The sequence below is a fragment of the Gopherus flavomarginatus genome, chromosome 2, assembly GCF_025201925.1.
Source record: "Gopherus flavomarginatus isolate rGopFla2 chromosome 2, rGopFla2.mat.asm, whole genome shotgun sequence".
NCBI classification, from domain to species: domain Eukaryota; kingdom Metazoa; phylum Chordata; order Testudines; family Testudinidae; genus Gopherus; species Gopherus flavomarginatus.
In genome coordinates this window covers 300581702-300608566 of record NC_066618.1, presented here as the reverse complement: position 1 = coordinate 300608566, position 26865 = coordinate 300581702, and the positions used below count along the sequence as shown (strand labels likewise).

The 26865-nt window shown below is 50.7% G+C and overlaps 1 protein-coding gene and 2 long non-coding RNA genes across 7 annotated transcripts in view; all 3 read left to right on the top strand.

The window, feature by feature from the left end:
- Positions 1-26833, top strand: part of LOC127044471 (TBC1 domain family member 20-like) — a 39715-nt gene extending 12882 nt beyond the window's left edge. For all 5 annotated transcript variants that reach the window (XM_050939405.1, XM_050939403.1, XM_050939404.1 and 2 more), the window contains 4 exons: positions 19318-19419; positions 23519-23660; positions 24436-24620; positions 25443-26833. In XM_050939405.1, the coding sequence (XP_050795362.1) occupies positions 19318-19419; positions 23519-23660; positions 24436-24620; positions 25443-25692 (679 nt within the window). In that variant the 3' untranslated portion in view covers positions 25693-26833. The remainder of the gene's footprint in view (positions 1-19317; positions 19420-23518; positions 23661-24435; positions 24621-25442) is intronic.
- LOC127044510 (uncharacterized) overlaps positions 1-26865 on the top strand; it is a 158414-nt gene that overhangs the window by 123955 nt on the left and 7594 nt on the right. The window lies entirely within an intron of this gene.
- LOC127044518 (uncharacterized) lies at positions 2780-17803 on the top strand. Its single transcript, XR_007772522.1, has 2 exons — positions 2780-3509; positions 17648-17803. It is a non-coding gene; the product is annotated as an uncharacterized LOC127044518 (long non-coding RNA).

Here is a 26865-nt window from a genome sequence, read left to right as displayed (position 1 = left end):
AGTCCCGTTGGGGAACCCCTCTCCACTTCCCAGCCAGCTCCAAACTGAAACTCCCTTCCAGCCTGTCACTCAGCCTCCACCCTCCCCCCCCCCGGCCTCAGCTCCTCCCCCAGCCTTTGTCCAGTATCCTGGGCAGAGGTGTTACCAGGCCTCCAACCGCGTCCTAGGTTCTCATGTTACATGCTCAGGTATCCTCCCTTCCCCAGTGCAGGCCTCCCAGCAAAACTCCCCTGCAACCTTCCCAGGTCAATATTCCCCACTCAGCATTCACAGAACACAGCAAGAACATTGCCACTTCATCACAAAAGGGTCCCCTTTTCTTTCCAAACAAGTCTCTTCTCAGACCTAACAAACTCGCTATACCAAACACATGTCTTGCAGGGTATTTATCCCTGAGGGGTGACATGCAAGGTATATATGGCAAGCCTGTAATTTACCAAGCCTCATAATCCTTGTGAGGTGTATGTACAAGTAATACTTAGGGACTAATGGAACTATATTGACAGCATGCTTTATGAGCTTGGAGAAGAAGTTAGTCACCAGGGGATAATGTGTCTTGGTGACGGCCCACTCAAGCAGGAGGGAGTTGTCACCACTCCCTGGTTAGCTGGTGATGTACTGCAAGGCTCAGTTGTCAGCCTTGGGATGGAACAAGGCTAATCGATGGAAACCATCAGAGACAGCTGCAAACAATCAAAACCACTTGGAGGTAAAAAAAGGATCAGGATCGCCCTGTGTGAGCAGAGACAGTAGACTGTCACAGTAACACAGAGTGGGGGGAGGGCGTTTGGATTAATTCCCTGAGGAAACATCTTGTGGAGCGGGGGTGTTTTCATGAATGTTTAGCTGCTGGTTCCCGGGAAGCCAGCTAACTCTGCAACAGACTGAACTTTTGGGGGTGGGAGCAGTCTATTGTGTCAGGTAGGAAAGGTAACTGTTAATAAGTACAGACCCACATTTGTGTTCTGTGGTTCGCTTTTGTACAATCACTGTTCGTTTCCATCACTCTCTCGTGTTCTTAGTTGAATCTCTGTTCTTTCCTAAATAAACCTTCATTTGTTTCGTTATGAGCAGGGTGGATTTGATTAAAATCACTAGGCAGGAAGACTCAATTTAATCTTAGATTTTGACATAAGAGCATTCTTTTTGGTTGTTATAACCTTAATACATATTCTTCACAACTCAGAGATAGATGTAGGTTTCATTTTTAGAAGGTACACACTATACATTTAAAAAAGATTTATTTTGAAAACTTTTCAGATTAGTTTTACAGCTCTATCAGAAAATGAATGTTTGGTTATTTCATTCACCAAAGGTATTTGAAGCAGTTCACCTCCCAACGACTTCAGAAATACCTATCTCCAATTCAACAGGTTAATCATTAATATTTGGAGGATTTCCTTGCCATGCTGTATTAGGAGGAGAACATCACCAGACAGACATTGAAATTGCTTTATTTAACTAAAACAGCAACGTTATGTATTCTGGATTTTTTTTCTTCAACAGCAAATATAAATATTTTAACTAAACAAGCATATGAATGTTTGAATTTAGTTAAACATTCAAGTTTTTTTAAATCGGGTTTGTTTTTGTTAAAATTGTTTTTAACTAAAATAGGTAAATGAAATATTTTACAAAAACAAAAATTAAATTGACTATGTCAGCCAGGTCAACATGAGAAACTTAAAATATTGGTTTGTGCAGCTAACTCAGTCGTCTTCACCTTCATTTTCCTGTTTGTTCATAATCTGGAAAAGAAAAACAAGCTTTCCTGCTTTTTCAGGTCCCAAATGATTTCTCAGTTTGGAATGAATTAGTGCAAAGGGAGAAAATATTCTTTCTACACCGACACAAGAAGCTACTACTGTTAACAGTGAGATTATGACTTCAACAATCTTTGAATCCAAGTGCACAAGTGACTTTCACCAGTTCACTGGTGTGACTTTCTTTAAAACATCATCAGCAAACATATATTTCTTGAATGGTTCACCCTTAGCTCAGAAGTTTATTATAGTTGGCATTATGGAAGGATGATTGCTGGATGTCCATGTAGGGTGACCAGATGTCCCGATTTTATAGAGACAGTCCCGATTTGGGGATATTTTTTTTTCTAATATAGGCTCCTATTAACCCCCACCCCCGTCCCAATTTTTTAAACGTGCTGTCTGGTCACCTTATGTCCATGTCATAGCCAACTCCTCTTCTTCACCAGTTAAGATTTGACCCCGGCACCGAGTATTGAAAATATTTGTGAAAAAATGAGCTAGAGATGGTGCTTGTCCCATTTGATTTTTTAACGCTTGTAATATAACTCTGTCATTGTATGTTTCTCTTTTTAAGATCTCACTCAGTTCCTTCCAAATTTCAACAGCGACAGTAATAAAACAGTTATTTCCCTGCATTTTGTTCAAGGCTACAGAAAGAGGCTTCAGGGTACTCAGCATGTGTTCAACATTTCTCTTAAGCCCAATCTTGAGAACGTTGGCTGTGACGGCGCCATCTATTTTTTCATGATTTTGTTCACAAACTGTCATCAGATTAGGCCAGTGCTTGATCTAGTGCTCAAAACTGTCCACTACTGAGTTCCATCGTGCATCTCGTGGGAGTTAGCTTGGGCCCTCCCACTTTTTTCAGAGCAGCTGCTGCGAAGTGGTTGTTACGGAAGTGTTTTGCAATTTCAACAACATTAGTTTTTATTTCTGGAACACTGAAGTCTTTGGCTAGTAGGTGCATCACATGAGCACTGCAACCGTATGTTATTAGCTTGGGACTCTCTTGGATACATTTGCAGCATTGTCTGTGACCAAGCTGCGTACTGGACATTTGAATTCTTTTTCACAGTTTGTTATAGCTTTTACTGCTCCTTCTTGTAAGTACTCTGCTGTGTGTGCAATTCCTGATGTATCAATTGTTTCTGTAAGGACAGTCCCTTCTGTTGTCACACAAACACATACAACAGGATCATCGGGGACATTGCTCCACTCATCAAGACTCAGGTTAACAATTTCACCCTTTAGACCTTTTGCACACTGCTCAATTTCTCCTTCATACACTTTGTCTAGCAATTTGCCTGCAACATCTGCTCTGTTGGGTGGACTGTATCCTGGTTTTAATGACTGACCCGTGTTAAGGAAGTGTCCATTCTCAGTCATACGGAAAGGAGAGTTTGGTGCATAAACAAACTGGGCAATTTTTTCATCAATTACTTCTTTTTGTAATCTGCTGGTTCTTACCACAAACCTATGTATAGTTGTTTCTGGATGATGGAGATTTTATTTTTTCTTTTTGCTGCAGGTGATATACTGTGTCTATGTGACATACATGATGTGACTGAAACTCTGAAACAATAGAAAATAATAGTGATGTTGAAGGTGGATAGTCTTCAGAATCCTGTATGTTGAGGGTGGATTCTGCGAAACAAAATAAGTCAGTGCAGTTATTTAATTATTACCACACTGCTCGTGTAGTATTCCTGATTGCATTCACTGCCACTCAGTGCTACTGTAAAGGTGAAATTGTAAAAGGAAGATCTGCCTATTTCAGCTGTTTATTTTTTATCACAACTGCATCTGAAATGCTTGTACTACAGAATAACAACTATATTTTTTGCTCAAACATGAGAATTGAAGTATAGTCCAGAAGGAAGACAAGCAGTCCTTAAGCTTTTTTATTTCAGACTTCTTTCTTATCAACCTGAAGATCCTGCATGTTCAGACATGTTCCTTTCATTATCTTCAATGCAGCTTCCTCCTAAGAAGGAAAACTTCTCATGATGTGGTTTCATTCGGGCAACCAGGTCTTGCATTTCTTTGTTGCACTGTTTGCATTTTGCACATATGCCTGTCTTACCCACAGGTAGAGGAACTTCATTAATATACAGAGCCGCCCAGAGTGGGAAGGGGGGTGCTGGGAGTGTAATTTGCCACAGGGCCCCCACAAGAATATAGTATTCTATAGTATTGCAACTTTTTTTTTATGGAAGGGGCCCCCAAAATTGCTTTGCCCCAGGCCCCCTCAATCCTCTGGGCAGCCCTGTTAAAATATTCCCAAACTGGGTCTCTGTTACAGCCTGCTGCCATTATAGGTTTTCCCTTCTAGTGAGAGAATGGATGGTAGATCTCAAATCAATGAAGGCTACACTCAGAAAGACCTCAAGACTTCTGGAATATGCTGCTCAGACAGTTTCACTTTTGTTTCTACTGCCTGTCCCTCCCTTCTCAGATTTATCTCCAGACTTCATCTCCCTGTCCAGATCTATTCCGCCCCCGACAATCTTCTAGTCATTGAACTTTTGAAACTTTGCACTTTTAGAGAGAGGTAAGAGATTGACTCCGTGTACACAAATTTGCAGAGGGACAATAGGGTTGAGGTCTATTATTTTATTTATTTATTTAAAAACATTTTTGCTGTTAACAAGCCTGTCATCTCAGGAGACACAAATTCACAGTTTGAGAACTGCAAAACTAACCATCTCTGATGGTGTCTTCTAGACTGAGCGCAGTGTCCCATTGGGTAGACAGAAAGATTAACCTAAATAATCGACACAGAAGCCCCTGGAATCCCATAAGATTGGGTCCCTAATCCATGAACTATTGGAACTCATTTACCAAACTTTTTGTAAACATGACATGAATACACTGTCTCATACTGTAGAATTTGAATTGATAATCCCTATTCCATGATGAGATCTCATTGAGCTATAATGTCTTAATTAAAATGATCTTTAGATATGTTTTTTCCTCAAAAAGCATTTTATCAAAAAATCCGATTTAAATAAAAAAAAAATCTGTTTTTTTTTTTAAATCATTTGATTTTTCTCCACCCTGATTATAAGGGCTGGGTGCTATGTGGGAGCAGTGGGCTAAGGTAAAACTGGTGAACTGGGGCACGCTGTCCCTTGGAGGCAGAGGATCTGGGATTTCTGGGGATAGCCAGTGTCGGGGCTGGATATCATAGGGGAGTGAGTCAAAGGGACTCGGGGACTGCGGTGCACCTATTGTTAACTTGCAAGGCAAAGAAACGGTTGTGTGAGGGAGCTGACACCCAGCTGTTGTGGGTAGGGCTGCCTTCTCCTAGAGGCAGGGGGTAATAATCCTGGGTACCCCAGGCAGCATCACAGCCTCACATGACACTTGCTGGTGAATTAGACTGTAGGTGCCAGTCTGTAACCCCAGGGACCCCCTGCCAGTTGGCACTAAGGTGTCACACCTGGATCACACCTCCCCTCGTACACTGGGGCAGTACGGGGAGGCACTGGCTGACCTGTAGGTGTCAGTTCAGAACCCTCTTGCCTGGATGGGCCGGCGGCTGCTGTGCTTTCTTTACCTTTAATATGTGCGGTTTCCATGTTGTATTCTTAGGGCAGTTTGTCGGTACCTTTTGTCCTGTGTAGCCATCTCAAGGGAGTGTCTGTTAGGACCCTGAATTCTCTGTTAAATAGCCAAGGCCTTAGCTGCTTAATGGCCCATGGTCTGGATTGCACCCACAGCGTGACAAATAGTGGGTTGTGCCACTACCTGCCCTGTAGCCCTGGGTGTCTGAAATGCTCTGCTGCTGTGGCTCTCAGCCAGCAGCCAAGCATACAGTACCCTGAGTGTCCACGTGCTGTGCGCCCCTGGACCAGCACTCAGATGCCAGCAGCCTGCCTACGACACAGCAGCCCCACCCCGACTTCCATCAGTCTTGTTACTTGCAGAGGTGACCCCAGCTCACCCCTGAATTTTCCCAAAGCCACATGCTCTGCAAGGTCCAGCCCTCTCCTGGAACACTCCGAGAAACAGTAAGGGTCATTGTCTCCTTTAAAGAGACAAAGACACATCCCAGTTTCTTAACCTCCCTGGGGTAATCACATCCTTCCTGGCAAGCACAGCACTGAGCTGGCTTAGTGTAACATAAAACAAGTTCAGACAAAAAGGACGTTGGTGAAGTGATACGAAGTAGAAGGAGTAAAGTTAGACGGGGTTACAAACAAACAAAGATAACAATATGCTTTCTGATGGCTAAGATCTAACTTAGCAAGCTGCAGCCTCGGGTCCAGGTAGATTTCCTGCCAGTCTTTTTCTCTGCAGTTGTGGCTGAGTTTCTCTCAGTCAGGCCCATCCTCAGAAGTGCAAAGGGCTGATTTCCCTTGGCCTTCTAGGTGAAAGATCTCTGCCTAAGCAGGCTTCTCACCTACACTGAGTTCCCAGTGACATCAACCGCTTTGGCTGAAGGGCCCACCTTTCTCAGCTGGCAAGAGGCCCCTCGTGTCTGTCCAGAGATGGATTCTGACCTGGCTTCTCCTCTCTCCTTATATCTTCCCAACCTCACTGTTTTGTCCCCAGGCTCCAGGTGACCTCACTCACTCCGTTCTGCCGTTCCTGTGGCTTCCCGTCCCCCGCTGATTCCTATGTAAATGAGGCAGACATTGTTCTTGGTCCTGCCTTGCTTAATTTCACTGAATGTAAGAACGGCCGGACTAGGTCAGACCAAGGGTCCATCTAACCCAGTATCCTGTCTGCTGACAGTGGCCAGTACCAGGTGCCCCAGGGGGAATGAACAGAACAGGGAATCATCAAGTGATCCATCCCCTGTCACCCATTCCCAGCTTCTGGCAACTGGAGACAGGTAGATAGCTGCTGTCCTTCCTGCCTGGGAGGAAACCTGTTTCCCTGTGTTTGGTCACAGACTTTAAAGCATAATATGTTAAAGTATCCGGCTTCCCTCACCTAGTGTTAATGCAGACATTTCACAATGATACCAATCACCAGGCTGGTGTTAGCTTTCGGAAAAGACCTCCCTTGATACTGTTTATAACACAGTAATACTGTACGTGAACAGTTGATGCACTCACATATCTTTTGTGGTCAGACCCCCTGCCCTGTAGTTCAGAAGCTGTCTCCCTGCCTCGCTCAGTTGATAGCTTTATTTACCTTTTATGTAAAGGTGCCTTTGTTGTCTTTGCTGGGCGACCAGGCTACTCAGCCAAGCAACTATGCATTCCTTTGGTTAGGGCAGACCGGGCATATGCGTAGTTTGCCAAACACATCTTAAGAACACAATTCGAGCACATACCTGTAACTCTTTGTACACACCCTGTGCATACATCATGCAAGAATAATATTGACCGCTAAGTTACTAGTTTTCCAATGATTATTATCTGCTGCCTTTTGGGTATATATAGTGACAAAGGTGTGTGAGGTGTAGTGAGTGTGTCAGGCCTGATGAGTTGCTGATGCACAGTAGTGAACCATCGATGGGCTTCCGTGTCTCTCTCACACAATTGCATACCGTCCTTTTTCTACGTTGGCGCAATTCTGTTCAGTGGCTGTGGGTGTTTTACTCAGAAAAGCAGTGGAGTGCTGCCTATTCCCCTCCCCTGTTCACATTAGTACAGCTCCCAGGCCTGTTCCAGAAGCATCTGTGCACAGTTCAAACATCTTGTCAAAGTGTGACCTGGCCAGAACGTGCTTTCCTGATGCCATTGTCTTCACCTCCTCGAAACCTTTCTGACAGGCTGCAGCCCATGCTGTTTTGATCGGTTTTGTCTTTCTGCATCAGTCCGTGAAAGGCAGACAGTGTCACTGAACCTATTTAGAAACCGGCAGGAATAGTTAGCTAAGACTGGGCTTGCCTTTTAGTCTGGGCATAGGCCAGGTACTAATTCCACTTTTAAGGGATCTGGGGAAATTTGGCTACCCCCTACCCACTGTCCATAATAAGGGACTTCGGCAACTTCTATCTTGCATATGACACGTTTGCTGTGAGACCTGCATCTTTTGAGTGTTATCATCACAGTTTCCAAGTGATTTTTATTATCTGGCCAAGAAGAGCTATAGATTGTAATGTCATCAGTATATGTCTGTCCTGTAATCCATTGAACGTAAGAACAGCCACACTGGGTCAGACAAAAGGTCCATCTAGCCCAGTATCAGTGGCCAATGCCAGGTGCCCCAGAGGTAATGAACAGATCAGGTAGTCATCCAATGATCCATCCCCTGTTGTCCATTCCCAGCTTCTGGCAAACAGAGGCTCGGGACATCATCCCTGCCCATCCTGGCTAATAGCCATTGATGGACTTAATCTCCATGAATGTATCTAGTTCTTTTTTGAACCCTGATATAGTCTTGGTCTTCACAACATCCTCTGGCAAGGAGTTCCACAGGTTGACTGTGCGTTGGGTGAAGAAATACTTTCTTTTGTTTGTTTTAAACCTGCTGCCTATTAATTTCATTTGGTGACCCCTAGTTCTTGTGTTATGAGAAGGCGTAAATAACAATTGATTAACAAGTCTCTGAAAGGTTGCTCCGGCATTAATTAATCCAAAAGGTAACATTTTGAACTCAAAAAGTCCCCAATCAATAATGAAGGCAGATTTGTTTTCTGCACTTTGCTGTCTAATGGGATTTGCCAATATCCTCTTTTTAGGTGTGGAGTGCTCAGATCTTTTGTCTGGCCCAGAGTGGCTAATGTGCTGTTGGTTCTGGGCACAGGGTGTGTGTCAGGAGCTGTAATGGTGTTAAACTTTTTCTGATCAACCCAAAACCTTGTGGTCCATCCTTTCTGGGAGCCATAATAACTGGAGAAGCCCAGGGACTGTTTGACCCCTTAATTGTCCCCATTTCCAGCATCCTTTTTATTACCTTAGGAATTTGCTCCTGCATCTTTCCCGTGGTCCGATATGCTCTGCTGGGAGCAGGTTGTGGCTCCACAGTGTTAATCTTGCAGACCATTTTATGAGTCAGTTCTGGCCTGTTGGAAAATACCTGGGGGTGACTCTGCAACATACCCATAACCTCTGCCTTTTCAGCTGAGCTTAGCGCTTCATATAACTCAGTGCTCTCTAGTGGGTTGTTGTGGCATGCAGCCATCAAATCAATGAGAAGCACGCTCTGAGAAGTCTCCTCTGCACAACATATCATGTTTACAATGGCTTCCTGACTCTGATATGCTTTTAACCTGTTCACATGCACGGTCTGTGAAGCAGCCTTGCTGAGGGGGCCTTCTTGTATATTGTAAATAACATTGTTATCCCTTTCTGCAGACTCAGAAGGCCAGTCCCATGAGTTCTGCGTTTTGTACCTTTTTATAGGGAGCGTGACAATGGCAGAGCAGGGGCCAGCTCATGCCAAGGTCCCCATGTCTCCAGTGATCACTGACAAATACGTGGCTGGAACCAGGCTGGGTCATCTGTGTGTTAGTATTGTTCAGCTCTGTATTAGAATTATAAGACTGTGCTTAGTGCTTAGACCATATGGAATGCTTGTAAATTGCTGCCGGCATTAATCTCACTTCTAACGTCTGTACCCACTGTTGTAAGGGAATATTGGAGGGTGTGAGCCGCTGTGGCTGTAAATCACCAGGCAGGAGAGAGACGTTAACTAGCACCAGCAGGTGTCTGTCCAGGTCTCCACCAGCAGGTGTCTGTCCTGCCCGTCAAGGAGGGCCCATCGACAACAGACAGACTAGGGTGGAACATTAAAGAGGACAAAAGACTGTTATTGACTGTTCCCCTCCCCTCATGAAGATGAGTCATGCAAGTGGATTCCTCCCATCAGCTGAGTCACAACTCAGAACAGAAGTGGGGAAGGGAATAAAACCCCCTAACGAGGAGGAACTGTATCTTTATGCTGCTTGGACTCTAGGGGCAAGCACTACTAGACATAAGCAAAAGATCCCCAGTGCTTATCCTGGTTTAGCTCTAAAGGACGTATAAAGCTTATCAGAGAAACTTCTATTACTTTTTGTAGTTCATTTGTGTGTGTATCTATGGTTACCTGCTTTAACCTTGTCAAGGACTCTCCTGTTTCCTTTTCCTAGGTAATCAATCTGTGTATGGTTTATTATAGGGCCGGCTACAAGCGGGGCTTTGGTGTGAGAGCTAAAGTGCAGGGGCTGTGGGATGAGGACGGGTCCTTTGGGACAGGGAGTAACCTGACTACTGCTGTATCCTTGAGGGAAGGGCCCGGCTATCACACATTCGGGTCACCTGGGTGGCAGGACAGATGGGGGCACCCACGGGCCTGTCTGTGACTCCCCAGTTAGGCTGTTGTGGGGCTGAGGAGCTCACATCTGGTAACTGGTTGGTGAAATCGAACACAGAACTCACAGCCATTGTGGGGCTGTGCCGGGTTCCCGAAACTCTGCCCTGAGGCTGGCACTGACGCCCTGGAGTCACAGCAGGCAGGTTGCCACTGGCGTAGTCAGCAGGAGTGACACACAGGTTGTTATTTTAACTGAGGTTTACACTTCAAGCCCTGGTAAAATAGTTTTAAGTGATTCTCTGGTGGAGAGGCTGGGAACAGTCAAAGAAAGGGAACAGTTTTACTAATTTCTGTTTGTTTATTTCGAGCAAGGGCAATGGAACAAAGGAAAGCATGAAGATGACTAAACAGTAGAGGAGCAAAGAAGCAGGTGCTGAGCTCCCCAAGAAGCAGTGAGCGGAGCTGTCAGCACAGGGAGCTCTGTCAGCAGCCGCTCAGAAGCAGTCAGAGCCAGTGGCCATGCCGCAGTCATGTGCCCTAAGGCAGGCTGGGGTGCCTGCGCCAAACTGGGGACCAAAGGGGGTCCCTCATTCTACAAGGCAAGCAAGAGACCAAGCAGATAGTTCCCCAGGGGAATAATGGCAAGAGCTGTAGAGATGGGAGTGGAATAGGCTGCTCGTGGGGGAGAGGTGGATGAAGCTGGAGGCCTGTGCGAGGAGGCTGAGGTGCAGCAGCAGAAGCTTGCTGACCAGGACACATGCAGGCATCTCAAACAGAAAAGGAGTGTAACGATGCTGGTTCTGGCGGGACCCAACCGAGAGTGCCATTTCAGGACAAATTGCTTAAACGGGGCAGTCACAGCCCAAGGCTGGGGTTTTTCCACCTCTAAGGCAAACCAAACCAGCCAGACAAAAAGGACTTCAGTTTTACCCCACTGGCTAACCACAAGTCACACAAGCAATTTCCTTAGATACACCAGTCTCCCAGTATCACCACCAGCGCCACTCGTCCTGGCGACGAATGGTTATAAAAACAACACCCCAATAAAAAAAGATGGTTCTCTCGATCCCAAAGAATCAAGCCTCAGACCCAGGTCAATATACACATCAGATCTTACCCACAAATCACACTGTTGCCAATCCTTTAGAATCTAAAATCTAAAGGTTTATTCATAAAAGGAAAAAAATATAGATGAGAGCTAGAATTGGTTAAATGGAATCAATTCCATACAGTAATGGCAAAGTTCTTGGTTCAGGCTTGTAGCAGTGATAGAATAAACTGCAGGTTCAAATCAAGTCTCTGGAGAACATCCCCTGCTGGGATGGGTCATTCAGTCCTTTGTGTGGAGCTTCCATTTGCAGCAAAGTCCCTCCAGAGGTAAGAAGCAGGATTGAAGAGAAGATGGAGATGAGGCATCAGCCTTCTATAATCTTTTCCAGGTGTAAGAACAACTCTCTGTTCTTACTGTGAAAAATTACAGCAAAATGGAGTCTGGAGTCATTGCATACTTTGCTGAGTTACAAGGCGTATCTGTCTTCTCTCAATGGGTCAATCGTGTAGCTGATGATCCTTAATGGGCCATCAAGCAGGCTAGGCAGAGCTAACACCAACTTGTCTGGGGTGTCACCCAGAAGCACAGCACAAGTTTGAAATACGGACAGGATAGAGCCAATACTTATAACTTCAACTACAAAAATGACACAAGCATACAGACAGCATAATCATAACCAGCAACCTATAACCTGGTCTTGGACACCTCATTTGACCCCCTTTATACAAGATTTGGTGCCACGACAGGACTTCGTTGCAACATGTTCTATATGGTCCCAGATTATGTCAATAACATCACAAGGAGGGACAAGTCATGCCCATAGGACCCAGGAGGAAGGACATATGAGGGTGGCTGATCAGGGGATAGCAGATGTCCAGATGTGGATAGATGGACACCACCACTCCGCCTGTAGCCCGAGCATTAGAGACATTAAAGGTTGTTCTGGGATTCTGATGGGGGGAATATGGGATGTGTTTTTTCTGCATGTGGTAGTTCCTGTAATGATGTAACAGTGGAGCCTGAGGGCTCGGGTACATGCCTGCCATAGTCAGATTCAGTGGCTGAAGGGGTAAGCCCTCACCAGGGAACCTGAATCAATGTGGAGTATGACTTTGGTACAGCTAGGAAAGCTGTAGGCCAGAACTCCACTGGAGCAGAGAAACTGAGGCATGGCTGAAAGGTGCAGAGGTACAAAAACTGCTGAATGTGGAGAGACACTGGCACAGCTAGGGTTGCTGTGAGCCAGAGTTCTGCTGGGAGCAGGGCAGCCTGGTAAGAGGTCTGATTTCACAACTTAGAGGGTGACACTTTACTGTTCTGGGTGAGGGAAACTGAGGCATGGCTAGATGGTGCTGTGGGCCAGGATCTGCTAGGAGAGGTGGGACTCTGGCACAGCTAGGGAATAGCGCTCTGCTGAGAGCAGGGAAGACTGCTGGGAGTGCTGAGTCTCTGATTCATTTAGGAAAACTATGGCCCAGAACTCCCCTGAGAGCAGGGCAGACTCAGCGTGGTCAGAAAGCTGAGTAAACGCCTTTGGGGTGACAGAACTCTTTACTGGCCTGGGTGACAAGCAACCACTGGGGGAAGTAGGAAGGTTGAGGAAGGGGGAAGTTGCCCTTTAATCTGTGGGTTGAGAGTGGTGATTTCAGACGTAATTAAACTACTGAGGTGTTGGAGAACGGTGGGTTCTAACCTGCTGCCTCCAGGTCAGCCAGTGGCTAACCCTCCTGCAGGTTTGTAAGGGGGAGGTGTGAACGAAGGTACCCCCACATTCATACCCTACCTGCTATGTAACAGTCTTTGTACATAATAGGCCTTGGGAGGCATCATCTGACAAGTGATAACTCACTGGTCGGTAATGTTCTTTTGTGGTGTATGTCTGTGGTGGATGTTGAGAGCTATGGAAATACGCTAGAATGATAACTTGGGTTTAATCCAGGCATGCTGGGGTAGTTGGGAAACAGGTCTGCCCTAAAGGGAATGTGTTTTCCCTACCTGCAAGTTACTTCCGAAGTACTTTGAAAGACAATGAAAATGTATTTACATATTTCATAAACAGACTCATCAACCAGCTACGGGTGGAGGCAAACTTCAGGCTAACAAGTGAGGAAGAAGACAGCCTGGTCTACACCCAGCAAGAGGGAGAAGCATGGTCTGGGTTGTACTTCTCACGAACTCACTGCTAAGGTTTACTGGGTTATACAGATGGGGACGGGCTGACCCTCAAGTGATAAGCAATTGGATCCGCTGATGGTATACGACATTACTGTGTTATAAAAGTGTATGAGGTGAGGTCTTTTCAGAAAGCCCCTGACACACGGGTGATGGATCTTACTGTGAAATGTCTGTATTAACACCATGTAAGGAATTATGGGGACTCATTGATATTAGGCTGTACAGTCTGCCCAGGCAGGAGGGAACGTCACCACTCTCTGCCAATCTCCTATGTAAATTCAGCATAATGGAATCAGAAACAATGGACGCCCCATTGTCATAGAAGACGTACAGGGAGACGGGAAGCCCACAGGAAGGGAAGAATGGCATGAGCTCATCCTGCCTCTTGAAACAATTTCACTGAACTTTGGAAGATACAAGCAAGGACAGAAGCCATCTTTGGCATCCATCACTGGACGGACACACGGGAATGGAGTTCTTGCAAGCTGAGGACGGGTCCTTCAGCCAAGGCGGATGGAGATTGAAGTCTCTGGAACTGAATGTAGGTGAGAAACCTGCTTAGACAAAGATCTTTCACCTAGAGAGACGAAGGAAGCCAGCCCTTGTACCTTTGTGGGAGGTCCTGACTGAGGGAAAGTCAGCCGTGGCTGGGAGGAAGAAAGACTGGTGAGACAAACCATCGTGAACAAAGCCAGTATCTTGCTAGATCGTTTTAGACATTGAGATGCATGTTGTCCCTTTTATTTTCTTCTGACCCTTCCTAACTTTATTCCTTTCACATGGCATCACTTAATGTAGGTCCTATTGTTAATAAACTTGTCTTGAGTTCACGCTAAAGCAGTTCAGTGCTGGTTTGCAGGGGAGAGTGTATTCCCCCCAGTGAAGCTGATAAGCTGGGATGTGGTTTTGTCTCTTTACAGGAGCAGTGACTCTTATCATTTCTCTGCACTGTCCAGAAGCGGCTGGACATGGTTTTGGGGAAATTCGGGACTGGGGTCATCGTGCTGGTTGTAACCAAGGCTGCTGGAAGCCAGACTGTGACTGGGGTGTTGCTGACAGGTTGCTGGACCAGAGACACTCAGGGTGTGACCTGTATGTTGGCAGGCTGGCTGGGAGCATCCCGGGCTGGGAGCTACAGCAACAAAGCATTGGGAGGCACCCCAGGTTGCAGGGCTAATGGTGACGCAGCCCCTTGCTGGGCTGGATTGCACCCTGACCCGACAGCTGTCCCAGTGGCATAGTTGCAGGATTTACACAAGAGTTGCTATAACTGTGGTTTACACTTGAAGCAGTGGTGAAATAGTTTTTAGTGATGCTCAAGGGAAGAGGCTAGGAACAGCCAGAGAGGTTACAGTGTGATGCCTTCAGGGATATTGTAAATACCATCGTTAACCCTTTCCACAGCCTCAAAAGGCCTTGCCCCTGAGTTCTGCATTTGGGGCCTCTTTCTAGGGAGTAACTCCAGCACCGAGTCGTCCATGTCACATGGTGACTTGCAGACGTTGTAGTCATGCCAAGCTTCCTGAGAAGGCTGGTTCTCAGGAGGTTTTGCTGAACCGTTCCATCAGTCTTCAGATTCTTCCTAAACTTCTGTACCTCTTCAGCCACCAGCTCCCCCTCTGCCTCAGTCTCACCTTCCCAGGAGTCTTTCATGTGATCTAGGGGACCTCTGGCCTTTCTCCCACGCAGGAGATCACATGGGGCAAACCTCGCAGACTCTCGGGGTACCTCCCGGTAAGCGAATAACAGAGAGGTAACAGGACATCCCTGTTGCTTGCCCTCCTTTATACATTCCCAGCATAGACCTGAGGGTCACACTGAACCTTTCAACTGAACCATGTGTCTCTGGATAATACAGGGCAGATCTCAGCTGTTTTGCCCCACACATCTTCCATAACTCACTAAATAGCTGGAACAAGAAATTTGACCCATGATCTAACAGGGTGGATTTGATTTAAATCATTATTTAAATTATGATTTAAATCACAAGTCAGAAAGACTCGATTTAATCATGGATTTCTACATAAATGTGCATTCTTGTTGGTTGTTATAACCTTGATATATATTCTTCACAACTCAGAGACAGAGGTAGGTTACATTGTTAGAAGGTACACACTATACATTTTTAAAGTGACTTTTATTTTGAAAACTTTTCAGATTAGTTTTACAGCTCTATCAGAAAATGAATGATTGGTTATTTCATTTACCAAAGGTAATTGAAGCAGATATTTATGAAGTCACTGGGAGGTGAACTATCTCCAGTTCAACAAGTTAATCATTAATATTTGGAAGATTTTCTTGCCATGCTGTATTAGGAGGAGAACATCACCAGACAAACATTTAAATTGTTTTATTTAACTAAAACACAACATAATCTGGATTTTTTTCTTCAGCAGCAAATATATAATATTTTAACAAAACAAACATATGAATTTTTGAATTTAGTTAAACATTCAAGTTTTTTAAAATCAGGTATGTTTTTGTTAAAATTGTTTTTAACTAAAATAGTTAAATGAAATATTTTAAAAAAACTAAAATTAAATGAACTATGTCAGCCAGGTCAACATGAGAAACTTAAAATATTGGTTTCTACAGTTAACTCAGTCGTCTTCACCTTCATTTTCCTGTTTGTTCATAATCTGGAAAAGAAAAACAAGCTTTCCTGCTTTTTCAGGTCCCAAACGATTTCTCAGCTTGGAATGAATTAGTGCAAAGGAAGAAAATATTCTTTCTACACCGGCACAAGAAGCTACTGCTGTTAAAAGTGAGATGATCACTTCAGCAGTCCAAGTGCTTAAGTGACTTCCACCAGTACATCAACAGCAGCAAACATGTATTTCTTGAATGGTTCACTCTTAGCTCTGAAGTTTATTATAGCTGGCATTATGGAGGGATGATTGCTGGATGTCCATGTCATAGCCAGCTCCTCTTCTTCACCAGTTAAGGTTTGACCCTGGTACTGAGTATTGAGAATATTTGCAAGAAAATGGAGATAGTGCTTGTCCCATTCATTTTTTTTTAATGCTTGTAATGTAACTCTGTCATTGCATATTTCTCTCGTTAAGATCTCACTCAGTTCCTTCCAGATTTCAACAGTGTCAGCAATAAAACAGCGATTTCTCTGCATTTTGTTCAAGGCCACAGAAATAGGCTTCAGGGTACTCAGCATGTGTTCAACATTTCTCTTAAGCCCAATCTTGAGAACTTTGGCTGTGACGGCACCATCTGTTTTTTCACATTTTTGTTCACAAACTGTCATCAGATTAGGCCAGTGCTTGATATAGTGCTCAGAACAGTCCACTACAGAGTTCCATCGCACGTCTTGCGGGAGGGTTAGCTCGGTTCCTCCCACTTTTTTCAGAGCAGCTGCTGCAAAGTGGTTGTTACGGAAGTGTTTTGCAATTTCAATAACATTAGCCTTTATTTCTGGAACAATGAAGTCTTTTGGCTAGGAGGTGCATCAAATGAGCACTGCAACCGTATGTTATTAGCTTGGGACTCTCTTCACTCTCTTCTAATAATTTCTTGTCATCTTGGATACATTTGCAGCATTGTCTGTGACCAAGCTGTGTACTAGAGATTTGAATTTTTTTTCACAGTTTCTTATAGCTTTTACTGCTTGCTCGTTAGCACTGACCCCCTACTTGCTGAGGCTACTCCCATCTTTTCATGTGCTGTGTATTTATACCTCCCTACTGTATTTTCCACTCCATGCATCTGATGAAGTGGGCTGTAGCCCACGAAAGCTTATGCCCAAATTAATTTGTTAGTCTCTAAAGTGCCACAAGGACTCCTCCATTGTTTCTGCTGTGTGCGCATTTCCTGCTGTATCAGTTGTTCTGGTAAGGAAGACATTCCCTTCATCTGTTGTCACACAAGCACATACAACAGAATCACTGGGGACATTGCTCCACCCATCAAGACTCAGGTTAACAATTTCACCCTCTAGACCTTTTGCATACTGCTCAATTTCTCTTTCATACACTTTATCCAGTAATTTGCCTGCAACATCTGCTCTGTTGGGTGGACTGTATCCTGGTCCTAATGACTGAACCATGTTAATGGAGTGTGAGTTCTCAGTCATACAGAAAGGAGAGTTTGCTGCATAAACAAACCGGGCAATTTTTTCATCAATTACCTCTTTTTGTAATCTGCTAGTTGTTATTACAAACGTATCCTTGGTTGTTTCTTGATGATGAAGATTTTTTTCCTCCTTTTGTTACAGGTGATATACTGTGGCTTTGTGACATACATGATGTGACTGAAACACTCTTATTGGCAGATACCTTTGAAACTATAGAAAATAATGGTGATCTTGAAGGTGGATAGTCTTCAGAATCCTGTATGTTGAGGGTGGATTCTGTGAAACAAAATAAGTCAGTGCAGTTATTTAATTATTACCACACTGCTCATGTAGTATTCGTCATTGCATTCACTGCCACTCAGTGCTACTGTAAAGGTGAAATTGTAAAAGGAAGATCCTGCCTATTTCAGCTCTTTATTTTTTATCACAACTATATTTTTTGCTCAAACATGCGAATTCAAGAAGAGTTCAGAAGGAAGACGAGCAGTCCTTAAGAAAGAAGTATGAAATAAAAAAGTTTACCAACCTGAAGATCCTGCATGTTCAGACATGTTCCTTTCATTATCTTCAACGCAGCTTCCTCCTAAGAAGGAAAACTTCTCATGATGTGGTTTCATTTGGGCAACCAGGCCTTGCATTTCTTTGTTGCACTGTTGGCATTTTGCATGCATGCCTGTCTTACTCACAGATAGAGGAACTTCATTAAAATATTCCCAAACTGGGTCTCTTTTACAGCCTGCTGCCAGTATAGGTTTTCCCTTCTAGTCAGAGAATGGATGGTAGATCTCAAATCAATGAAGGCTACACTCAGAAAGGCCTCAAGACTTCTGGAATATGCTGCTCAAACAGTTTCACTTTTGTTTCTACTGCCTTCTCACATTTATCTCCAGACTTCTCCTTGTCCAGATCTATTTTGCCCCCAACAATCTTCTAAAAGCAGCAAAGAGTCCTGTGGAACCTTATAGACTAACAGACGTTTTGGAGCATGAGCTTTCGTGGGTGAATACCCACTTTGTTAGATGCATATGGTGGAAATTTCCAGGGGCAATATATATATGCTAGCAAGCAAGCTAGAGAACGAGGTCAGTTCAATCAGGGAGGATGAGGCCCTGTTCTAGCAGTTGAGGTGTGAAAACCAAGAGAGGAGAAACTGGTTCTGTAGTTGGCAAGCCATTCACAGTCTTTGTTCAATCCTGAGCTGATGGTGTCAAATTTGCAGATGAACTGAAGCTCAGCAGTTTCTCTTTGAAGTCTGGTCCTGAAGTTTTTTTGCTGCAGGATGGCCACCTTAAGGTCTACTTAACAATCTTCTAGTCATTTAACTTTTTGAGACTTTGCACTTTTAGAGAGAGGTGGGGGATTGACTCTGTGAACACCAATTTGCAGAGGGACCATAGGGTTGAGGTCTGTTATTTCTCACCTCTCTCTATATATTTATTTATTTATTTATTTTAAAACATTTTTACTGTTAACAGGCATGTTACCTCAGGAGACACAAATCCACAGTCTGAGAACTGCAAAACTAAGCATCTCGAATGGTCTCTTCTAGACTGAGCACTGAGTCCCATTGGGTAGATAGAAAGATTAACCTAAATAATCAACACAGAAGCCCCTGGAACCCCACAAGATTGGGTCCCTAATCCATGAACTATTGGAATTTATTTACCAAACTTTTCTTGAACATTACCTGACTATATTGTCTCATGCTATAGAATTAATATTTATAATCCCTGTACACGGCTACCATTCTGAAACCCGATTCCATGAGGAGATATCTTTGAGCTATAATGTATCTTAATTAAAATGATCTTTAGATAATTTTTTTGAGGTGAAAAAAACCTATGAAAAAATCCAATTTTTAAATAAAAACATCCGATTTATTTTTTTTTAAATCACTGACTTTTACCCACCCTTCCTGCAATACAGCATGGCTGTGGGGAGGCTCCTGGTCCCAGCATCACTGGGTGAGAGTGCGGTAATCATGCCTGTCAGTGCTCCTTGTGACTCGCTGGGGGCGCCCTCCTCTCACCTCTCCCTGTCTGCAGGGACTTCATGGACCCCACGATGGACAGCACCAAGCACATCCTGAACTATCTCATGCCCATCCTGCAGCGGGAGAGCCTCCGCCTCCATGACTTCATGCTGAGGTACCAGTCACGGTCCTGGGCTGGGGGCGGGCGGGGGATGTGCGCCATGCAACGCTGCCTCCTTCGCAGGCGCAGCTGCTCCATGACTGACCTGCCCAGAGGCCCCCCCCCCCCCGATGAGTCCAGGATGGAAATAATTGGGTTGGACCCTGCCAGTTGGGAGGCAACAACAGAGCTGATTGGGTGTGAGGGAGGACCCTGGGGCTGCAGGAGCAGGGGGCTGTGGGTCAGGATTTGGGGGTGGGGTTGGGATTGGGGGACAGGGAACTGTGTGGTGGGGTTGGGGGGTGCAGGGCTGCGGGTAGTGGTTGGGGGATAGGGTGAGGGCAGCGGGTTGGGGCGGAGGGCTGTGGGTCAGGGTTAGGGGGCGGGGTTGGGATTGGGGGACGGGAAACTGTGTGGTGGGGTTGGGGGGCGCAGGGCTGCGGGTGGTGGTTGGGGATGGGGTGAGGGCTGCGAGTTGGGGCGGAGGGCTGTGGGTCAGGGTTAGGGGGCGGGGTTGGGATTGGGGGACGGGGAACTGTGTGGTGGGGTTGGGGGGCGCAGGGCTGCGGGTAGTGGTTGGGGGATGGGGTGAGGGCTGCGGGTTGGGGCGGAGGGCTGTGGGTCAGGGTTAGGGGGCGGGGTTGGGATTGGGGGACGGGGAACTGTGTGGTGGGGTTGGGGGGCGCAGGGCTGCGGGTAGTGGTTGGGGGATGGGGTGAGGGCTGCGGGTTGGGGCGGAGGGCTGTGGGTCAGGGTTAGGGGGTGGGGTTGGGATTGAGGGACGGGGAACTGTGTGGTGGGGTTGGGGGGTGCAGGGCTGCGGGTGGTGGTTGGGGGATGGGGTGAGGGCTGCGGGTTGGGGCGGAGGGCTGTGGGTCAGGGTTAGGGGGTGGGGTTGGGATTGAGGGATGGGGAACTGTGTGGTGGGGTTGGGGGGCGCAGGGCTGCGGGTGGTGGTTGGGGGATGGGGTGAGGGCGGTGGGTTGGGGCGGAGGGCTGTGGGTCAGGGTTAGGGGGCGGGGTTGGGATTGGGGGACGGGGAACTGTGTGGTGGGGTTGGGGGGCGCAGGGCTGCGGGTAGTGGTTGGGGGATGGGGTGAGGGCGGTGGGTTGGGGCGGAGGGCTGTGGGTCAGGGTTAGGGGGTGGGGTTGGGATTGGGGGATGGGGAACTGTGTGGTGGGGTTGGGGGGTGCAGGGCTGCGGGTGGTGGTTGGGGGATGGGGTGAGGGCGGTGGGTTGGGGCGGAGGGCTGTGGGTCAGGGTTAGGGGGTGGGGTTGGGATTGGGGGATGGGGAACTGTGTGGTGGGGTTGGGGGGCGCAGGGCTGCGGGTGGTGGTTGGGGGATGGGGTGAGGGCTGCGAGTTGGGGCGGAGGGCTGTGGGTCAGGGTTAGGGGGTGGGGTTGGGATTGAGGGACGGGGAACTGTGTGGTGGGGTTGGGTGGCGCAGGGCTGCGGGTAGTGGTTGGGGGATGAGGTGAGGGCTGCGGGTTGGGGCGGAGGGCTGTGGGTCAGGGTTAGGGGGTGGGGTTGGGATTGGGGGACAGGGAACTGTGTGGTGGGGTTGGGGGGTGCAGGGCTGCGGGTGGTGGTTGGGGGATGGGGTGAGGGCTGCGGGTTGGGGCGGAGGGCTGTGGGTCAGGGTTAGGGGGTGGGGTTGGGATTGGGGGACAGGGAACTGTGTGGTGGGGTTGGGGGGTGCAGGGCTGCGGGTGGTGGTTGGGGGATGGGGTGAGGGCGGTGGGTTGGGGCGGAGGGCTGTGGGTCAGGGTTAGGGGGTGGGGTTGGGATTGGGGGACAGGGAACTGTGTGGTGGGGTTGGGGGGTGCAGGGCTGCGGGTGGTGGTTGGGGGATGGGGTGAGGGCTGCGGGTTGGGGCGGAGGGCTGTGGGTCAGGGTTAGGGGGCGGGGTTGGGATTGGGGGACAGGGAACTGTGTGGTGGGGTTGGGGGGTGCAGGGCTGCGGGTGGTGGTTGGGGGATGGAGTGAGGGCTGCGGGTTGGGGCGGAGGGCTGTGGGTCAGGGTTAGGGGGCGGGGTTGGGATTGGGGGATGGGGAACTGTGTGGTGGGGTTGGGGGGCGCAGGGCTGCGGGTGGTGGTTGGGGGATGGGGTGAGGGCGGTGGGTTGGGGCGGAGGGCTGTGGGTCAGGGTTAGGGGGTGGGGTTGGGATTGGGGGATGGGGAACTGTGTGGTGGGGTTGGGGGGCGCAGGGCTGCGGGTAGTGGTTGGGGGATGGGGTGAGGGCGGTGGGTTGGGGCGGAGGGCTGTGGGTCAGGGTTAGGGGGCGGGGTTGGGATTGGGGGACAGGGAACTGTGTGGTGGGGTTGGGGGGCGCAGGGCTGCGGGTAGTGGTTGGGGGATGGGGTGAGGGCGGCGGGTTGGGGCGGAGGGCTGTGGGTCAGGGTTAGGGGGTGGGGTTGGGATTGGGGGATGGGGAACTGTGTGGTGGGGTTGGGGGGCGCAGGGCTGCGGGTAGTGGTTGGGGGATGGGGTGAGGGCGGTGGGTTGGGGTGGAGGGCTGTGGGTCAGGGTTAGGGGGTGGGGTTGGGATTGGGGGATGGGGAACTGTGTGGTGGGGTTGGGGGGCGCAGGGCTGCGGGTAGTGGTTGGGGGATGGGGTGAGGGCGGTGGGTTGGGGCGGAGGGCTGTGGGTCAGGGTTAGGGGGTGGGGTTGGGATTGGGGGATGGGGAACTGTGTGGTGGGGTTGGGGGGCGCAGGGCTGCGGGTAGTGGTTGGGAGATGGGGTGAGGGCGGTGGGTTGGGGTGGAGGGCTGTGGGTCAGGGTTAGGGGGCGGGGTTGGGATTGGGGGATGGGGAACTGTGTGGTGGGGTTGGGGGGCGCAGGGCTGCGGGTAGTGGTTGGGGGATGGGGTGAGGGCGGTGGGTTGGGGCGGAGGGCTGTGGGTCAGGGTTAGGGGGCGGGGTTGGGATTGGGGGATGGGGAACTGTGTGGTGGGGTTGGGGGGCGCAGGGCTGCGGGTAGTGGTTGGGGGATGGGGTGAGGGCGGTGGGTTGGGGCGGAGGGCTGTGGGTCAGGGTTAGGGGGTGGGGTTGGGATTGGGGGATGGGGAACTGTGTGGTGGGGTTGGGGGGCGCAGGGCTGCAGGTAGTGGTTGGGGGATGGGGTGAGGGCGGTGGGTTGGGGTGGAGGGCTGTGGGTCAGGGTTAGGGGGCAGGGTTGGGATTGGGGGACGGGGAACTGTGTGGTGGGGTTGGGGGGCGCAGGGCTGCGGGTAGTGGTTGGGAGATGGGGTGAGGGCGGTGGGTTGGGGCGGAGGGCTGTGGGTCAGGGTTAGGGGGCGGGGTTGGGATTGGGGGATGGGGAACTGTGTGGTGGGGTTGGGGGGCGCAGGGCTGCGGGTAGTGGTTGGGGGATGGGGTGAGGGCGGTGGGTTGGGGCGGAGGGCTGTGGGTCAGGGTTAGGGGGTGGGGTTGGGATTGGGGGATGGGGAACTGTGTGGTGGGGTTGGGGGGCGCAGGGCTGCAGGTAGTGGTTGGGGGATGGGGTGAGGGCGGTGGGTTGGGGTGGAGGGCTGTGGGTCAGGGTTAGGGGGCGGGGTTGGGATTGGGGGACGGGGAACTGTGTGGTGGGGTTGGGGGGCGCAGGGCTGCTGGTGGTTGAGGGATGGGGTGAGGGCGGTGGGTTGGGGCGGAGGGCTGTGGGTCAGGGTTAGGGGGCGGGGTTGGGATTGGGGGATGGGGAACTGTGTGGTGGGGTTGGGGGGCGCAGGGCTGCGGGTAGTGGTTGGGGGATGGGGTGAGGGCGATGGGTTGGGGCGGAGGGCTGTGGGTCAGGGTTAGGGGGCGGGGTTGGGATTGGGGGACGGGGAACTGTGTGGTGGGGTTGGGGGGCGCAGGGCTGCGGGTAGTGGTTGGGGGATGGGGTGAGGGCGGTGGGTTGGGGTGGAGGGCTGTGGGTCAGGGTTAGGGGGCGGGGTTGGGATTGGGGGACAGGGAACTGTGTGGTGGGGTTGGGGGGCGCAGGGCTGCGGGTACTGGTTGGGAGATGGGGTGAGGGCGGTGGGTTGGGGCGGAGGGCTGTGGGGGGCAGAGGCAGCACTGGAGGTGGGTATTGGCAGGATGGAGACAGGCCTCTCTCCTGTGTCTGCAGAGCGGAAGTGGGGACAATCTTTGCCCTGAGCTGGCTCATCACATGGTACGGCCACGTCCTCACCAGCTTCCCCCACATCCTGCGCCTCTACGACTTCTTCCTGGCCTCGCACCCGCTCATGCCTGTCTACTTCGCTGCCGTGGTACGTCCCACTGCAGTCCTCAGCCCCGCGCCCTGCGGGCAGTGCCCCCACCCTGCCCGGGGAGCAAGGGGAGCGGGATTGGGAGGGAGCCCTGTCCCTTTGCACCGTGCCTCCATGGGGGGCTTAGCAGGGGAAGGTAGCTGGCCGCCAGCCTGCCTCCATCCCCTCCGAAGGCAGAAGGGCCCATTGTGATCACCCAGCCCGACGTCCCTCGAACACAGGCCAGCGAGCACAGCTTTGTCCCCTGGCCCATCTCACAAGCTATGCCCACTGGGACAGCTCAGTAGCTGGACGGGAGAGCTCTGAGTTGCTGCAGGGCGGGGGTGGGTGACTCAGAGTGGGAGGCAGCCCCGAGCCCAGTGCCCCGGTGCCTCTAGTCCTGGCCATTGATGAGCCTCTGCCAGTTTTAGTCAGTCGAGTTGCTTAACCTGGAGTCCCAGCCTAACTCCCAGGAGGGTGACTGTGTTCTGTGGCTCCCAGCTCCCCTGCAACTTCACTTGGTCACGGGGTTCTCTTACTGCCTGTCTCAAGCTGGTGTGTGCTGTCCCTGTTCACTGTTAAACAGCTGCTGTGCTCCACCCTAGAGCTGGCTGTTTTGTCAGGGGCGTGTGGTAAGGTGATGGCCATGAACTATGTGACGGGGGCATGGCCAGGGCGGCACAAGGAGAGCCCTTTTCAGGGCTGGGGGATGTGGGTTATTGCAAAGTCTCCAGCCCCGTGGCAGTGCTGGGAAGCCGCACGTGTCCCATGTGACAATGACGTGCTCTCCCTGCAGATCGTCCTGCACCGGGAGGCGGAGGTGTTGGCGTGTGACTGCGACATGCCCAGCGTCCACCAGCTTCTGTCCCAAATCCCCCAGAACCTTCCATACGAGCGCCTCATCTTCTGGGCCCTCCAGCTCTTCCAGCGTCACCCGCATGCCGAGCTGGCAAAGCAGGCGGCTCTGCAGCACCACAAGAGGTGAGGGAGGACAGGATTGTGGTGGGAGGGGGAGGTGAATTGCAGCTGGGTGTGCACCCAGCTCCCAGTGGTCTCCCAGGCGTGGGATTGCCCGGGACCCTGGCAGGAATGTCTGGTTAAAGGTGCAACTCTTCCCTTCCCTTGCTCACGTCGCTGCTGCAGGGTTGGCTGGCTGCCCCACTGCCAGGTGGCCAGGGTTCCCAAACTTGTCGATTCCTCTCTGCCCCTGGAGCAGCGAGAAAACCAGGTGGTCTGGCCGAGCTCTCAGGCATGCTGGCAGCTGCAGCAGGTGGGGTGTGAGGGGACTGGGCACCCCTCTTAGCTCGCGGTGTCTGGCAGTGGCGGTGAGCTCATCCCACTCCGCTGTCACACACGTCCATCCAACCCCCCGCATGCAGCTCTGGTACTGACAGAGCTGAAGGCCCTTGTGGGACGACTGACGCGAATGGCTTTTCTGTGGGTCTCCGGCCCCTAGGCAGCAACATAATGGTGGACATTGGAGTGATCTGATTCCCTTCCACCCAGGGCAGTAACCCAGGGGGTTCAGCTCAGCAGAGCCGAGGGCTGTACAGGCCAACAGCCAGAAGCCAGGGGCTGGCGCTCAGAGATGCCCCCCTGCCTTCTCTTAAAGTGGCAGTGCAGCCAAGGAGGACAGGTCTCCCCACACAGCACGGCCTGGCCAGCCAGGAAGAGAGCTGCATGCTGGGACCTGTGCAGGCTGCGCATCTCGGCATTAGGTGGGGAGAGCCCCAGCCAGGCCCTGGCCAGCCCTGCATGTCACTCACCCCTGCGCTAACCAGTTCCCTCCCTGTCTGTTCCCAGCATCTCCATAGGCTCCTTCTCCGCCTTCCAGCTGGCCACCACCCAGCAGCGCCCGGACGCCGTGCTGCGCAGACAGCGGCAGCAGGACAGCGCCCACGCCGAGGCCGCTGCTCTCCTGCCCATGGCCGGGCACAGCCCGCTGGTGAAAGCAGCCGTGTGGGGGATTTCAGCCACACTGGGGGCAGCGGCTCTGGCTGTCACACAGACTGCCCTGGAGTGGGCACCGGAGTTCTTACTGCAGCTCTTCTAGAGCCTGGCAAGCCAGCCTGGACCCTGCGGCTGGCGCCTGCACCGGGCCACGGAGCCGCAGCCCTCGCACCTCCTCCCACTTAATTTATTGCACTGTCTCAAAGGCCTGGGCAGCTGAGTTCAGACAGGCTGTGCCCAGCTCAGAGTGGCCAGTAGCCAAAGCACTAGCCACAGCGGCACAGAACTGAGACGGGCCTTTCCTGCTGCTGCCTGAGCCCCTCGTGGCCTGGAGGGGGCAGGGCTGGGGTTACACCCCAGGCGAGAGCTGGGGCTCGAACGCTGGGTCTCTCTCATGGCTGGGGCAGGCCCCACCCCGGCTCTCAGGTGGAAGTGTAGAAAGGTGACCGCGGGGCGCTTGCAGGGAAGCAGAGCACTAATCCCCAGCCCCCCGATGGCCCCAGAGAGCTTTCCTAGGTCCCTTTCCCAGCCTCTGCCCGTGGGGCTGTGCTGCTGCAGACTGCCGGCCCTCCTGCTGCACAGGGGGTAGGTGTTTGCTAAGCTCCAGCTGCCTGCTTGTTTGGGCGCAGGAAGAGAGCCGCCCCCACCCCGAGGGGCCAGGCAGCTCCTCTTCCATTAGCAGGATGGTGCGAGCGGCTGCAGGCTGCGGGAAGCGCTGTCCCAGCAGAGCGGCAGGGGGGCGCTGCAGGCTGGGGCTGCGTGCCAGGAATGGCGAAAGACAGGGATCACTGGAGTGAGGGTGCACAGGCGTGAGCAGAGCTTGGAAAGCAGTGAGGAAGGGCGCCCTGCGCAGGCTGCGCCAGAGGAGAGAGGCCTCACCTAGATCACTGCTTCTTTCCTACTGCCTGCCTTGCACCCAGGGTCCTCCTGGCGTCTCCTCTGTGCCCGCTCTCACCTCGGCCCTGCCAGCCGGCCCCTCAGCCGGCACGGAGGGACGCTGGGCCCAGAGTCTGGGACAGGCCGTTTTCTCAGGGCTTCAACTTTATTTCTTCCACATAAGGCCAGTGCAGCACATCAGCCGTCCCTTCCCCAGCGCAGGAAAGCAGCCAGTGGTGCCTGCCTCCCCCTGCCAGTCCCAAGAGGTGGCAGCAGCAAGCAGGGCCGGCTGGGCTCCCCCCCCCCGTGCAGGCAGGCACAGCCCCCGGAGCACTGGGTACGTGTGTGAATAAAGTACGTGAGCCTGGGCCCCTGTGTCTCATTGGCAGGGGGCAGAGGA